Below are 15,633 nucleotides of genomic sequence, written 5' to 3' on the forward strand. Positions count from 1 at the left end.
CTGTGTAGAAAGTATATCTCCTGTCTCCTCAATCTTACAACATAGGTGGATACAACTGTGTAGAAAGTATATCCCCCGTCTCCTCAATCTTACAAAATAGGTAGATACAGCTGTGTAGAAAGTATATCTCCCCTCTCCTTAATCTTACAACATAGGTGGATACAACTGTGTAGAAAGTAGATCTCCCCTCTCCTTAATCTTACAACATAGGTGGATACAACTGTGTAGAAAGTATATTTCCTGTCTCCTCAATCTTACAACATAGGTGGATACAGCTGTGTAGAAAGTAGATCTCCCCTCTCCTTAATCTTACAACATAGGTGGATACAGCTGTGTAGAAAGTAGATCTCCTGTCTCCTCAATCTTACAACATAGGTGGATACAACTGTGTAGAAAGTATATCCCCTCTCTCTGTAAATAACCACAAAGAATCTATAAAGAGTAAGGACCTTTATGCCTGAGATAACCGAAAGATGAACGTCAGTCCTCCACGTCAGCCCTCCCAACACGGGAAGGTCCGCAATCGAGTACTATTCCATGTCTACATATCATAACCAGGATTTTTATACGGGGGTCACCCACATGGGGAGGGGGGTGGGGGGGGGGGGGGGGGGGGAGGGGGTGGGGGGCACCCACACTGTTCGCAAGCCATGCTATGGGACGACAGGTAAATATAGAATGTGGTGGGGGGAATGTGTGATGGGGGGGTATGGCCCCAATGCCTCGAGTCCTCTTCTGCTGCTACAACAGTGGTCCGTAAGTTGAAATTTAAACAAAATGTCTACCTGTCTGGCAATCCTCATGTTCGTCCTTTGTCAATGTCTGCTTAACTATCTGCCTTCCCGTCTGTCTGTCTGTCTGGCTGTGTCTACATATACACATTACACGTGTGCCTCGCCCTACTCTGTTTGTGCGTCTGTCCGTTTACATGTCTGTGTTGGTAGTACTAAACCAAATAACTTCCGGCAGGGTCAAAGTTCGAGGTGCACCAAACTTTTGATAGAGAAGTTAATGTGATTGGTGATAAAAGTGAGTGTGTTGCTTGTAAAAAAGAAAATAGCTTCATCTGTACAAAAAATGTATGCAATTTTATTTCATCTAGTACCACTGTGTCAAGTAGCTTGAAACATGTTTGGGGTATCTCTAAAAAAAAGTACTCAGATTTGGTGCGGAACTAGGGTAGTCATAGCCGCTACCCATTATCTCTAATGATCAGCTTCACCCCCAATGTTTTTCTGATTCACTTTTAGGGTGAGGGGTGGTAGTATTTATATCCGTGGCGTTTATGTCGATTGATACGCTACAAGTAGGAGTTTTAGCCAGACATGTTACTATTGTCGTCTATGGTCGTTAATTTCATTCATTTATACTGATCTCCGTGCTTATATCGAATTAACGTCCAAGCACGCTGTCCTGGCAACACACACACACACACACACACACACACACCTCAGCTATCTGGACTGTCTGTCCAGAATAGATAGTTAGTTGTTAGTGAGATAGAGAAGTCGGTGTAGTGGCCTTACGCCTCACCCACCGAGTTGTTAAAACTCGCTCTGGGTAGGGAGCCGGTACCGGGATGCGAACCCTGTACATGCCAGCAACCATGTTGGTCGCGCTGAGATCAGACAACACAAATAAGGTTTTTGCCTTCCAGCACCTCCTCCTCGACTTTGCGTGATGACGTCGACGAATCAGCTTTGATTGACAGGAAGGCACACAGAAACGTGAGAACCGTGCCGGCGATGACCAGGTAAAAAGACCATCCTGGAAAATATAAAAAATATGTTACACGAGGGTGTGGAATACGAAATATATTAGATAGGTTAGGCAATTATCTCGCCAGAAAAAAAATATGATTTTTTTTTTCTTTAGTTTTGTCCAACTGAAAAAAACAAACACTTTCTATTATAAAAATGTACTCTACCCCTATTCTCTTTTGTGTGTCATTCCGTGTCAAATCACCCCAAAAAGATATTTTTTTTACCTCACCCCCTCAGATTTGTCTGGAATTTTGTTTTGTTCAAATATGAGCTCAATCGGACCAGCGGTTTGGATGCTACAGCCCGCTAATTTGGGCAAAAGGGGGGGGGGGGGGGGGGGGGGGTGTGTATATTTTAATGTCCATAAATAAGTAACCATTGGTCCATTCCCATTCAAGAGATGCCATTTCCATCAAGAGATGCCATTCCCATTCAAGAGATGCTATTCCCATCAAGAGATGCTATTCCCATTCAGGAGATGCCATTCAAGAGATGCCATTCCCATTCAAGAGATGCTATTCCCATCAAGAGATGCTATTCCCATTCAGGAGATCCCATTCAAGAGATGCCATTCCCATCAAGAGATGCCATTCCCATCAAGAGATGCCATTCCCATCAAGAGATGCCATTCCCATCAAGAGATGCCATTCAAGAGATGCCATTCCCATTCAAGAGATGCCATTCCCATCAAGAGATGCCATTCCCATCAAGAGATGCCATTCCCATTCAAGAGATGCCATTCCCATCAAGATTGGACCAGTGGTTACTTATTTATGGACGTTCAAATATAGGGCCCCCACCCAATTTTCGTGATTTTTGCCAAAATGGGCAGGCCGTAGCACCTAAAGCGCTGGGTAGGACGATACACTGATCAAGGACCACACAGATAATGAGAGGAAACCCGCTGTCGCCACTACAAATGTCGATCGCAGTCTAGTTCACCTTCTACGCAATTTCCTGGACATGCGCCTGCAAGGGATACCTTCTCCCCACCCTACACAGCTACCCAATCAGGCTTACCTAAACTGCATTTATCTTTTTCAAAGGGGGACGAGTATTCGCCGCAGTATTTCTTTATCGTCGCTGACCCCCAGCCAGCAGGGTACAGGATTAAACCTATGATGCAGAGGAGGCCTGAAAAATACAACATTTAAACAGAAATCGTAAGCAATACGTTTAAATCGTTTAATTCAGCAAGTATTCAATTCAGCGTGCTTGAACGTTACTGGGTTATAAACCAGCTTCGGTGGCGCAGTGGATAAAGAAAGAAATGTTTTATGTTTAACGGTATTTCAGTTTCAACGTTACATACTCCTGTTTCACTCTCTTAAAACGTTATTCAAATGTGTTACAGGTTTGTAACTTAACCAAAATTAGTATCCATTTTTACGGGTTGAAACTAGGGTTTGCGCCTTTAAGTGTTCGGACTAAAGGCTGGTAGGTACAGGGTTCGCAGCCCGGTACCGCTCCAACCCAGAGCGAGTTCTTAAGGGTTCAATGGGTAGGTGTAAGGCCACTACACCCTGTTCTCTCTCACTAACCACTAACCAACTAACAACTAACACAGTGTCCTGTACATACAGACTAGATAGCTGAGGTGTGTGTGCCCAGGACAGCGTGCTTGAACCTTAATTGGATACAAGCACGAAAAGGAATGAATGAAATAAGGTACTTGGTGATGCCTCGACCAGAAGCGGTCAGGCCCTTTATAAGGGCCCTATGGGCAACCTAGGGAGACACCACAGCATCGTAAAGGTCTAAAATTAACGAGCTACTCTCGATTCACTAATATCAAAACCTATATTAGCTCGGCCATTTACCTTTCGACCGACCGTTCAAAATTGCGCCAAATTCCCTCAATCAAAATTGCGCACCCTTTTCTCTTTGGCATTTAACTGCTCCATTCAAATTCCATAGCACCACCACCACCCCCCACCCGCCTGCTACCGATTTGATCAGGCTGCTGGTGATCCCTTGCACCTGCCAGTGCAGGCGGTCCCTCCTCTCCCCTCCCCCCACCTTTCCTGTCATGGACGGAGGAGCCGGCCAAGGCCGGCTCTTGTGCCCACGACAGGCGTGCGTTACAACAGCTTGTTCTGAATGTGCACGTAAAACCCTATGACATGACATGACATGAATGAAATGGATTATAATTGTATATAAAAACTTAAAGTAAAATAAGCCGGTTGAATACCCCACCACAAGCCCCCGCCCAAAACCCCCAACACATATACAAACAAATACACAAAAAAACCCCAATAAACCCCCAACCCCTCAAAAAAACAAACAAACAATAAAAATACCCCCCCCCCACCACCACCACCCCCCCCCAAAAAAAAAAAAAAAATAATAAAAAAATAAAAATAAATTGTAAGTGTGTAATATGCGATCTCAGGCAGTAAAGGGGTTAATGTTTTGAAAATGGCACCAAGCTCAGAATGAGTCAAGTGCTGCTTAAACTACGACTGTGTAAATGTCGACACGTAATCGTGCCTCGTAAACCACAGCCCATCGTCTCCGCCAGTAACAGTAATCTCTAGTCTGAATCACCCAGCAATACAATACACAGTGTCGAAAACTTTGTCTAATCATTAACAGTACGTGAGACCGCGGTGGGTGGGGTATGGGTGTTGGGGTGACGTAATGCTGAGAGTCTAAGCTGCAACGGGTCATGGGATCAATCGCTGCTGATGAATTTTTTTTTTCAATATTGTTTTGTTTTATATTTGTTTTGTCCTAACTAGTACCTCACAAATGTCATTTAAAAAAAAGGTGTTTTTGTTTAACGACACCACTAGAGCACATTGATTTACAACACATGTCAAATATTTGGTAAGTGTGACATATACCGGTAGTCTTAGAAATGAAATCCGCTACATGTTTCCATTAATAGCAATAGATCTTTTATATGCACCACCCCACAGACAGGATAACATATACCACGGCCTTTGACATATCAGTTGTGGTGTATTTGTTGGAACGAGAAATGGCCCAATGGGGATCGATCTTAGACAGGACCGCGCATCAGTCGAATTCTTTACCACGCGTTTAAGTCGAAAACAGCTTTGTAAATTCGTGCTACATATTTCGATTATCAGCAAGGACTTTTTATATGCACTTTCCCCATACAGGACAGCACATACCACGGCCATTGATATACTAGTAGTGTGGCACTGGTTGAGATTGCAAAGGGAAAAAAAGAAAGAAAGAAAAAAAAGGAAAGAAAGCAACCCCCCACGAAACCCCACAGAAAACACAAACCCACAAACCCACCCCCCTAAAAAAAAAAGCAAAAAAAAAAAAAAGCAAAACAAAAAAGCAAAACAACAAGAACAACACACCAGAGAATGGGTCCTCACATACGGTTCGATCATACAACCACAGCACCCCAGACGTGCTATTGTTAATCATTATATTTATTATATGTTGTCCCATTGCTGATACATATGCATTGTGTGCCGTTGCTAATCGTTATAGATGATATGTCACGACAGGCCGTTAGTGCGTGTATATTTTTCCTAATAGGTCCCGCTAGTCTCGAAGCTTAGCGCCGTTAAAACTCATGAATCATCGGCGTGAAGAAAAATAAATATGTTCTCTTCTCAGTTACCCCCAGGAGATGGGTTTCCGCATACATCGGTTGTTTTTATTTCCAGAACGCAGACGATAGAAATAGATAACTAAATTGCTTCTCCGTTCGTAAGAAAAAAAAATACTAGGTATATAAAAATAGTATGTACATGTACTTACAGCGCCAGTTATATAGGTGCTTAGGAAAGATATGGAAGAGGGAGTGTACAATCTCTATTGGTGGCGGCGGCGGTACAGTTTCTAGTGTGGTGGGGTGGGGGTTCAACCCGGATTTTTATTTTTATTTATATACAATAGGACAAAACCCCTATTACTATCGCCCTCAATTACAAGTAGGGGAGCACAGAATACCCCCCCCCCCCCCCGATTCCTACGATCATGGGTTAATTACAACAAACTAACAAAAGGAAAATCGCTTTCAAATATATCTACAAATATATCACGCTGAAGTTGCCAACAAACTGAAGGTTGCATCGTACCAAATAAGAATGTTCCGTGTCACAGTTCAAGGTTGAACATTTGGTCATGTTTACACGAGGTCTTATAGGAGACCCGCTACACTTGTTTCCCCATTAGCTGCAAGGGATCTTTTATATGGACTTTCCCACATATAGGACAGCACATATCACAGTCTTTGATTTACCAGACCATATACAGTAATACATTAGATGTTGAATTCAGTTCAAATGAAACGTAACTGCTATTTACCGCAAAAATGAGGGATACTAAAGACATGTATAAGCTGAATAAATTTCTTAAATGTTACGTGAGACAAAATTTTCTTGAACGTAAATTAAAAGAAAGGTGCCAAATTTCTTCTTCTTTTTTTAAATACGAGTACAACTTGCTTATACCAGTTCTATTACATTACATGTATTAAAGGGACAGACCCTAGTGTTTAAACACTAAGGCATATGTTTTACTATTAGAGCCGTTTTTGATAACTGAGGGCATACTTTACTTAGATTTTATGGTTTAGATTATCAGTTTCCGTACATTCAAGGTGTTTTTTGGTCATCCTGGTGTTATTCATATCACAAAAGGCATTTCTCGTATTTTTAAAAACGCACGTGCTTCTAAGAAGAAACAGTTATGGAGTCAAGTTTTAATATATTTTTAGAGGTTATTCACCATTTCAAAGTCACAGACTCAATTGTAACGTTATCCAAATGTGTTTCAGGTTTGTAGATTAACTAAACTTAGTGTTAATTTTCACGGGTTAAAACTAGGGTATGTCCCTTTAATACTATAATTAGTTTTTAAATATGAACATTGTCAGCAGTGGGAATTGTTTTGGTTCAACAGAACCTTGTACAGTCGCTAACACGTTGAAAGTTGTATTGTTCCCAAATGTGACACACTTGAACATATTTCTATCATAGCACAGCGTGGCCATGGCGAAAGAAGAAAAGCGAAACACTCTCCCAGCTAAATGTCAAAACATGTCCCAACTGTACACATTGTGAGCGGAAAGAGTCGGATCAACAGTCTACACCCTGTAGTATACTGAACAACAAAAATAACGCAAATATTAATTTAATGTTTTATTTAAATAAAAAGTTCAATTCAATATCTATCTATCTGTCTGTCTGTCTGTCTGTCTATCTATCTGTCTGTCTGTCTGTCTGTCTGTCTGTCTGTCTGTCTGTCTGTCTGTCTGTCTGTCTGTCTGTCTGTCTGTCTGTCTGTCTGTCTGTCTGTCTGTCTGTCTGTCTGTCTGTCTATCTATCTATCTATTTATTTATTTATTATATACATAGCTATGGAATATATAGACCTATATATTGAAATATTCGCGGTCCTTTTTTTGTTCAGTATACTACAATCACTGGCGTAGGAAGCGGGAAGGTGGGAGGGGTCAAGGGGAGGGGGGGCATGTCCCCACCATTTGTCTTGATCCAGAAGCAGCAGCGATGGTTTATATATATATATGTATTATGGAGAAGGCCTAGTAAGTTGTATAACTTGTGCCTAATCCATTTGTTCTTTAAAAAGCAATAAAATATGTTTCAATCAAAGGCGTTTAAATATATTTCCAGCCTTCTGGGCACACTAACTGAGAAAGGGGGGGGGGGGGGGGGGGGTCCAGTCGGCCCCCTTATCCGCGCCCCTGCAGTAGATTGCGGTATATTAGTGTTCTAGAAATTGAACGAACGAACGAATGAGTTAATTAAATTAAATTAATGAAGGAATGAAAAGTTTATTTGTTTACTAGATCGCATTGATAAATTAATCATTGGCTATTGGATGTCAAAAAATTAATAATGTTTACATATAGTCTTAGATGGGAAAATCCGCTACATTTGTTTCATTAGTAGCAAGGGATCTTTTATATGCACCATGCCACAAACAAGACTGCACATACCACGACCTTTGATATACCATTCGTGGTGCACTGGCTGCAATGAGAAATAGCTCAATAGGCCCACCGACGAGGATCGATCCCAAACCGACCGCGCAAGCAAGTCTAGTTAAACATTGATTCCACTTAACTAAATATACAGTTGACGGTTTGTTTTCTCCCTATACTTGAGAGATGGGTGTCGACGTCTGTAAACCGTTGACTCATTTAATAACGATTAAAATGTCAAAGCACTAAAGCTTAAAGATCGGATGAAATGAGGAAACCACGTAATGGGTTGTTTAGTAACATTAAACGCGATCGAGTTATACATGTTGATGTGTTTTGTGCTGTAATGTAGCCCACGTGTTCGACCGTGTTGTCGAGTTCAACACTTGTTAGTTGAATAGACCTGTAGTAAACACTAATGGATTTTATTTATTTTTTTATTTTTTTTGTCGTGGATGGAAATTATTAAACGAAATAGGTCATGAGATTTGTTGTCAAATTCAGCGACTCCATATTGCGACCATAAGGTCGACTTCATCGTCAAGGTCATCTGCGTGTCCTGTTCCATCAGAGTGGGAGCTGGACGTAGCCCAGTGGCAACGCACTCGCTTGATGCGCTTTCGGTTTTGGGATCGATACCCGTCTGTGGACCAGAGCGGGATGTAGCCCAGTGGTAAAGCGCTCGCTTGATGCGCTTTCGGTTTTGGGATTGATCCCCGTCGGTGGGCCCAATGGGCTATTTCTCGTTCCAGCTAGTGCACCGCGACTGGTATATCAACGACCGTGGTATGTGCTATCCTGTCTGTGGGATGATGCATATACAAGATCCCTTGCTACAAATGGAAACATGTAGCGGCTTTCCTCTCTATGACTGTATATGTCAAAATTACCAAATGTTTGACATTCAATAACCGATGATTGATAATCAATGTGCTCTAGTGGTGTCGTTAAACAAAAAAACAAAAAAATTCCTCCAGAGTGACGAATGCATCACATATTTAATCCTCTTAAATTGTTTTAAACAAGTTTTATAAGCATCTTTGATAATGCTTTGAAATATGTTTGTTGTTGTCTTTGTAGTTTTTTTCCGTCGGTGACCCCATTGGGCTATTTGTCGTTCACACCAGAGCTTTACAACTGGTGTAGCACAAAGGCCGTGGTATGTACTATCCTGTCTGAGGGATGGTGCATATAAAAGAATAAAAGATCTCTTGCTGCTAATCGAAGAGAGTAGCCCATGAAGTGGCGACAGCGGATTTCCTCCTTCAATATCTGTGTGGTCCTTAATCATATGTCCGATGCCATATAACCGTAAATAAAATGTGTTGAGTGCGCCGTTAAATAAAACATTTCCTTCCTTCGTTTTTTTAAATATTTTTTTTATATATTTCTTAAAATTAATATTGGTTTGTGTACCACGGCACCATACACTGTTTCTATGGTCTCACCACATGGTTTGTTTTTGTCTTTTCTAAGATTTTGTTTTTGGCATGTTGTGTTGATCATTCGCAGCTGTGTACATTCAAATCTCTTTTTTGTATTTTTGTCTTTATAACTCGGTTCAATATTGGTTTGTTTGCCACATTGATTTTACGGTCTCACCACTGGGTTTATTTTATTTTTTATTTTTTTTGAAGATGTTAATATGCTTCATTGTATATCTTTCACAAATGTGTCGCTTTCTTGGATGTCTACACTATGATATTAAAAGGACAGACCCTAGTTTCAACCCGTGAAAATTAACACTAAGTTTAGTTAATCTACAAACCTGTATCACATTTGGATAAAGTTACAACTGAGTGAAACACGAGTCTGTGACTTTGAAATGGTGAAATACCCTCTAAAAATAGACTAACACTCGACTTCATAACTGTTACCTCTCAGACGCACGTGCGTTTCTAAAAATATGAGAAATGCATTTTGTGATATTAAAAACACCAGGATGACCAAAAACTCATAGAAAATAGAAAATAGATCATCTAGCCAATAAAATCTAAGTAAAGTATGATTTCTGTTATCAAAAACGGCTCTAACAGTAAACAATATGCCTTAGTGTTTAAAAACTAGGGTATGTCCCTTTAATAATTGTAGAATTTTACTTTGATGTTAATCATAATATAACTTATAGTCAGGTCCCATTTCCCACAATCCTAATTTTGTATACTACTATTTTATTTTTGTTATTTTGACCCCCTAAACAAAAGTTCTCACATGACCAACATACTTTTGTTTTATTCAGCACCCTCAAATTAGGTTAGAAAAATATGTTTGATATAATCCTAAAGAAATGTTCGTGCATCGATAAATAAGCGCCGTTCTTGAAAATGGAACCTGACTGTTAGTTTGACACCCAATAGCCGATATGTTTTGTTCGTTTGTTTGGGTTGGGGTTTTTTTGTTGTTTTTTTGTTTTGTTTTTTTGTGCTGGGGTGTTGTTAAACATTCGCCCATTCATTCGTCGTCATGGGGGCAGTGAGACGGGACGTAGCCCAGTGGTAAAGCACTCGCCTGATATGCGGTCGGACTAGGATCGATCCAACGGCTTTTGATTTACCAATAGTGGTGCACTGACTACAACGAGAAATAGCCCAGGATAGCACTCTACCACTGGGCTACGTCCCGACCCCGAGAGAAATAGCCCAGGATAGCACTCTACCACTGGGCTACGTCCCGACCCCGAGAGAAATAGCCCAGGATAGCACTCTACCACACGTGGAGCTAGCGGATCACTCTACCACTGGGCTACGTCCCGACCCCGAGAGAAATAGCCCAGGATAGCACTCTACCACTGGGCTACGTCCCGACCCCGAGAGAAATAGCCCAGGATAGCACTCTACCACTGGGCTACGTCCCGACCCCGAGAGAAATAGCCCAGGATAGCACTTTACCACTGGGCTACGTCCCGACCCCGAGAGACCTAATCCAATAATTTTGGATCTAAATCTGGTAACCGATGTTTCAAAAAAATTCTTCTGTTTATTCTGTCAAAAGGAACTATTTCACTCTGACCTCTGACACGATGTCAGAAAACGACAGATGCAAGTCTAGAAGTTAAACATTGACTCGTCAATCACTGAACGGTGTTCTTTGAGAACTGCATATTATCAAGATTCAGAAAGAACGGAGCACGTTTATCTTCCGAAATGAGCAATCATACCCCGTGAGTCATGATCGTTGAGAAAAATTAAGGCTGAGGCACACGATACGAGTGTCTCATACGAGAGAACAGACGATAACATAAGAATCGATATCTTTGACACATCCGCCTGGAAATTCGGAAAATGTGCTTCAGACAGACGTGCTTGGACCTTCAGTGGATGTAAATCACATGTTAAATAGTACATTGATTAAAAAACAACCGATGAAATCGTAATGTTGTTTTATCATAATCAGCTATTCTCGTGGATATTCGCGTACGAGACACTTGTGGCGTGTGGCGTCACCTTTATTGGTACATTAGCATACAGACACGGAGATAAATATCGGAATTGTTCTGGCGTCCAGCAGACACGGTGATTGTGAATAATGAAAGAAAACATATTTATTTAACGACACCACAGCGCAGTCTGTAATTATTGGCCACTTCTAGATGTCAGACATAGGATAATTACAGCACATGATGTTCACGTCATCTTCGATTTTTCGGTAGTATTTTCGAAACCATCGCCTTACATATTTATTTATGCTGTTGTCACCGAAAGAATAATTTTATACAAAAATAAAATAAAGAACAAATAAGACTACAAAATACCCACCCTACCTCTAAAAACATCGCAGTAAACCCACTCCACCATAAAGCAGGGCCGTACCCTGATCAAAATCCGGGGGGGGGGGGGGGTACTACTTTTTATAAACAAATGAAACACTATACAAATTAAACCCTGAGATGTGTATGCTATTTTCTGGAGTACACACAAAAAAAAAAAGGCAACTTCCTCCCTGCACCCCTCCCCCGGAGGGTACGGCCCTGTACAAAGAAAACATTTTGGTTTTTTTTTACAAAAAGCTGCCCCGAACCTAGGCCCAAGGGACGTAGAATGTGTGGTTCTTCTACGGCAACCTTGTTACATACCCTATATATAGCTGGTATTCAAAACTTGTGGCACCATGTTTGAAACGTTTCTTAACCGAAGTAGTGCAACTAATGGGCACATAAATAAACAAATGTATAACCTACCGTACTCACTACATCCCGATTGAAGTACTTGTGTCATTATTAACAAAATAAATCTTCCAACGACAACCGTCAAAGGTCCCCGCCATTTTAAATATGCTGCATAGAGGGAAGCAACTCGCCGTGCACGTTAAGAAAAGTATTCACATAACGTGCCCCGTACACTACCCCGAAGTCCGAACCCACCCCCAACAACCAAAAAAGATAAAAATAATAATAATAAAAAATAAACACGCACAATCGATAGTATATCTTAAGTTCTACAATACAGTACACTTAGTACTTCATCTATGGACATACCATACCATACAGCATTCGATAATTCACGAACAGTCGCTTTATGACAGACTGACAAACCATTGGTTTACGAATACATCCGATGTAACCCGAACTACATTTTCCGGCCACCCGAAAATGACCGAGTATTGTATTAAAAAAAAAAAAACCCCCCCCCCCCCCCCCCCCACCCCCCCCCCCCCCCCCCCCCCCCCCCCCCCCCCAAAAAAAAAATCCTAAGCCTTACCTGCGATGCTCTGCAGTAGTCCGGAAACTGTAAAAATACTTTTCCCGCAGACAGATCTCGTACACAAACTAATGATCGACGTCACAGTCACAAACAACAAAATCAAAGCCGTGAACGCAAAGAACACTAAAGCCGCTTTCCAGGCATCTGGGAATTCGTCGTCTGGCATATTAAACTCTGTCACAAACGTTGCGCAGGTCTCCCGCTCGTCTATGTTCCGGTAGTGATGGAGTCGGGTGCACCGGTTGAATATGCCGATGCTTGGCGAAAAAATCCGACTGGGGTCGACTCCGGTTTGATTGTCGTAAATGGATTCCGAGCCCGCCTTCCGGAGAGTGCCGACCAGCCAGTAAGGGGACATAATCGAGGCGATGATCATCATGAAGCTGGCGATGGAAAGCAGCGTCCATAGCAACGTCCAACACGTGATGATGACGTAACACATATTGAATTATGGAGGTCAAATTCTGACTAGAAGGGGAAATCAGCACATCAGGAAATCTGAAAAAATAATCAAAATGAGTTTAAATACATTGCATATACCGACATTCCCAGTCTGGAGCTCGTCGCGGTAAGACGTGTTTGTACACACTGCACGTGCTTTCGCGGCTCGACTTGGGGATCCCTCACTTTTGTTGTTTTTGTCAGCGAAGTGAAGTTTTCTACTGGGATGTATGCGGCCATTGGAACTGATTGAACGTTGGAACGCTTCTCGTTTCGACAATCTGCACCACCAGGTTGGATTCTTGTTTAGCGAGATTCCTTGCCTCCTTCTCCGTTCGACTATGTTGACTTGTTTTTTTTCGTGACTCGTATGACGGCCATTCTGCAGAACGCCACGGTTGTTCGCGTTTAGTCTCTACATGTCCGAGCCTGTCCTAGCAGCATTGGAAGATTGACCGCCCCACTCTAAGAAGAAATAGGAAGCGGGGTCGGCCCCTACTACTCTTTTCTAGACTTTACTTTGTTTTATTGTGATACCATCTCGTATCCTCCGGAGCCGGGCCCGTCCGTACCACTATACCAACCCATGACGACTGGACTATACCCTAGTCTGATTCTCTCTCTCGTTCAGACGGATCCGGCTTCTCAAGATGTCTATTTCAGCACAACACGACATCTGTCAATCTAGGGGTTTTCTTGACGGGATGCAACCCATCTCGTCCCTACAAGCTGTGCACCCTAACGGCCGTAACGAGGCCACTCACGTGGACATATAGATCGGACTTTAAACGTTTAGACCTTCGTTCAAAAGTTTATGTCGAAATTACTTTCTTTTTTTAATATTATTAAATAGTCCGATCCTCTCTTCTTTCTCTTATTTATTTTTGGACTGTCCTTCTAAAATGCTCCAAATTATAAAAATATTCGAGCGAGCAGTCAATTCTTTTTATTTTCGGCCTTGTAACATTTTGGTTTCTTTTTTTTTAAATTGTATTAACTTTTTTACTAATTGCTATTTTAAATTTTTTGCCCATTTTCAACTCTACCCTCACCCCCCCCCCCCCCCCCCCCCCCCCCCTCCCGAGTCAGGCCACCGATCTTACCTAATTTGTTTTTGACCACCCGATCTAATCTAGCGACCAAATTTAATGAGTAGAATTTTCTTTATTAGCCTAATTATATTAGAGATGCGCATCAAAATGTTAAAGGCCCACTATTTAATTTTTGGATGTAAATTTCAAAATTGTCCGCTTAATTTTTTTTCTGTCCCGGGACAAGCCCCTGGCCATCCAGAGACAGGCCCCGGGACGGACATGCTCGAAACTCTAGTGGTATATGAACATGTAAACATTATTCGCACTCGCACTCGCATATACCGAAACACTCTGTATATAGACATCATGTTGAATACATTTTAAATAAATAAACATTGTTATATTTGATGTTCATAGCGTTTGAATGTGACCTAGATTGTTAAATAAGAAAGAAACGAGATCGAAGAATCATGCATCAAGAGGAATTTTAAAAAGTTTGACACTATTCCATTATTATTCAAATAAAATATTAAACTATATTCATTTATTCATTGATTCATTTGTGCTTATTTTCATGCTTAAGGTGCAAGCACGTTGTCCTGGGAACAACCACTCACACGCACGCACGCACAAAGACAGACAGACAGACAGACAGACAGACAGACACACACACACACACACACACACACACACAAACACACACTCACCTCAGCTACAGGACAGTGGGTTAGTGGTTTGTTGTTATTGTTGGTTAGTGATACAGCAATCTAATTAAAATTAGCTCCACTATATTACATGTGGATCTAACAGCTGCCCGTTGGAGCTCATGTCCAGTTGACCTTTCATTCGACCAATCAAAACCTTACTTGCAAAATCATGCCAGTGATTTGAAAAGAATTTGAAAACATTCGGGATTATGCTCAGGGTATACGAAATGATTCGGATGAATTACGAAGTATGAAGGAAACTAATTTCAATACAAAATGTTATATAAAATTCGCTTCAAGACGAAAAAAAAAACCCGTTATGGTATAGCCATAAAATCTGCTTATGCTAGTATACAATCCAGAGTTTATTATTGCACTTTTCCACCTGTTTTTTCAATGTTGAAATAGACCAACAAGTTCGCGCCTATTGCATAAATAGTCTCGACCGATATTTTTAGAATTTGTATTCTCCCGAATAACGTTATAAAAAGGCGAAGTGTAATTGGTCGATATTTAAATTGTTATTTACAGATGAAATGTCACCTGGACATGGGAGTCCATGCAATGCTGTTAGATCTACTGGTGAGACCAATAAAGATAAATTTAATCAGATTGGTGATACAGAAGTCAATGTAGCGGCCTTACACCTACCCACCGAGTCGTTAGAACTTACTCCGAGTAGGAGCCGGTACCAGGCGGCGAACCACGAACCTACCAGTCTTAAGTCCGATGGCTTAACCACGACACCACCAAGGCTTAGTCAGAAAACTAAACTAGAGACTGCGGGCTTTAATTTATGATCACAGTTTGAATTTCCAACTTGTGTAAAATTATTTGCTGTAAAACTCTTCTCCACCCCCCCCTCCCCCCCCAAAAAAAAAGAAGAAAAGAAAAAAAAGAAGAAGAATCGGCGTAAACTTTAGCCAAACTTTCACGGGTAATGATTTGGTGTATGCCACCCTTATGAAAACTGTTCAGTTGAGAACAATATGACGCAGAATATTTTTAGGATAATGACGTTGCTATAAATATAAAGCAAACATCGAA

General features: G+C 41.3%; 1 protein-coding gene across 2 annotated transcripts in view; it reads right to left on the reverse strand.

Annotated features, from left to right (window-relative positions):
• Positions 1–1,505: 1,505 nt before the first annotated feature.
• LOC121373536 (LHFPL tetraspan subfamily member 2a protein-like) overlaps positions 1,506–15,633 on the reverse strand; it is a 24,241-nt gene continuing 10,113 nt past the window's right edge. For both annotated transcript variants that reach the window (XM_041500213.1, XM_041500214.1), the window contains exons 2-4: positions 12,402–12,902; positions 2,784–2,897; positions 1,506–1,767 (exon numbers count right to left, since the gene is read on the reverse strand). In XM_041500213.1, coding sequence (XP_041356147.1) covers positions 1,625–1,767; positions 2,784–2,897; positions 12,402–12,846 — 702 coding nt within the window. In that variant the 5' untranslated portion in view covers positions 12,847–12,902 and the 3' untranslated portion in view covers positions 1,506–1,624. The remainder of the gene's footprint in view (positions 1,768–2,783; positions 2,898–12,401; positions 12,903–15,633) is intronic.

Source organism: Gigantopelta aegis, chromosome 5 (assembly GCF_016097555.1).
Source record: "Gigantopelta aegis isolate Gae_Host chromosome 5, Gae_host_genome, whole genome shotgun sequence".
Taxonomy (NCBI): Eukaryota; Metazoa; Mollusca; class Gastropoda; order Neomphalida; family Peltospiridae; genus Gigantopelta; species Gigantopelta aegis.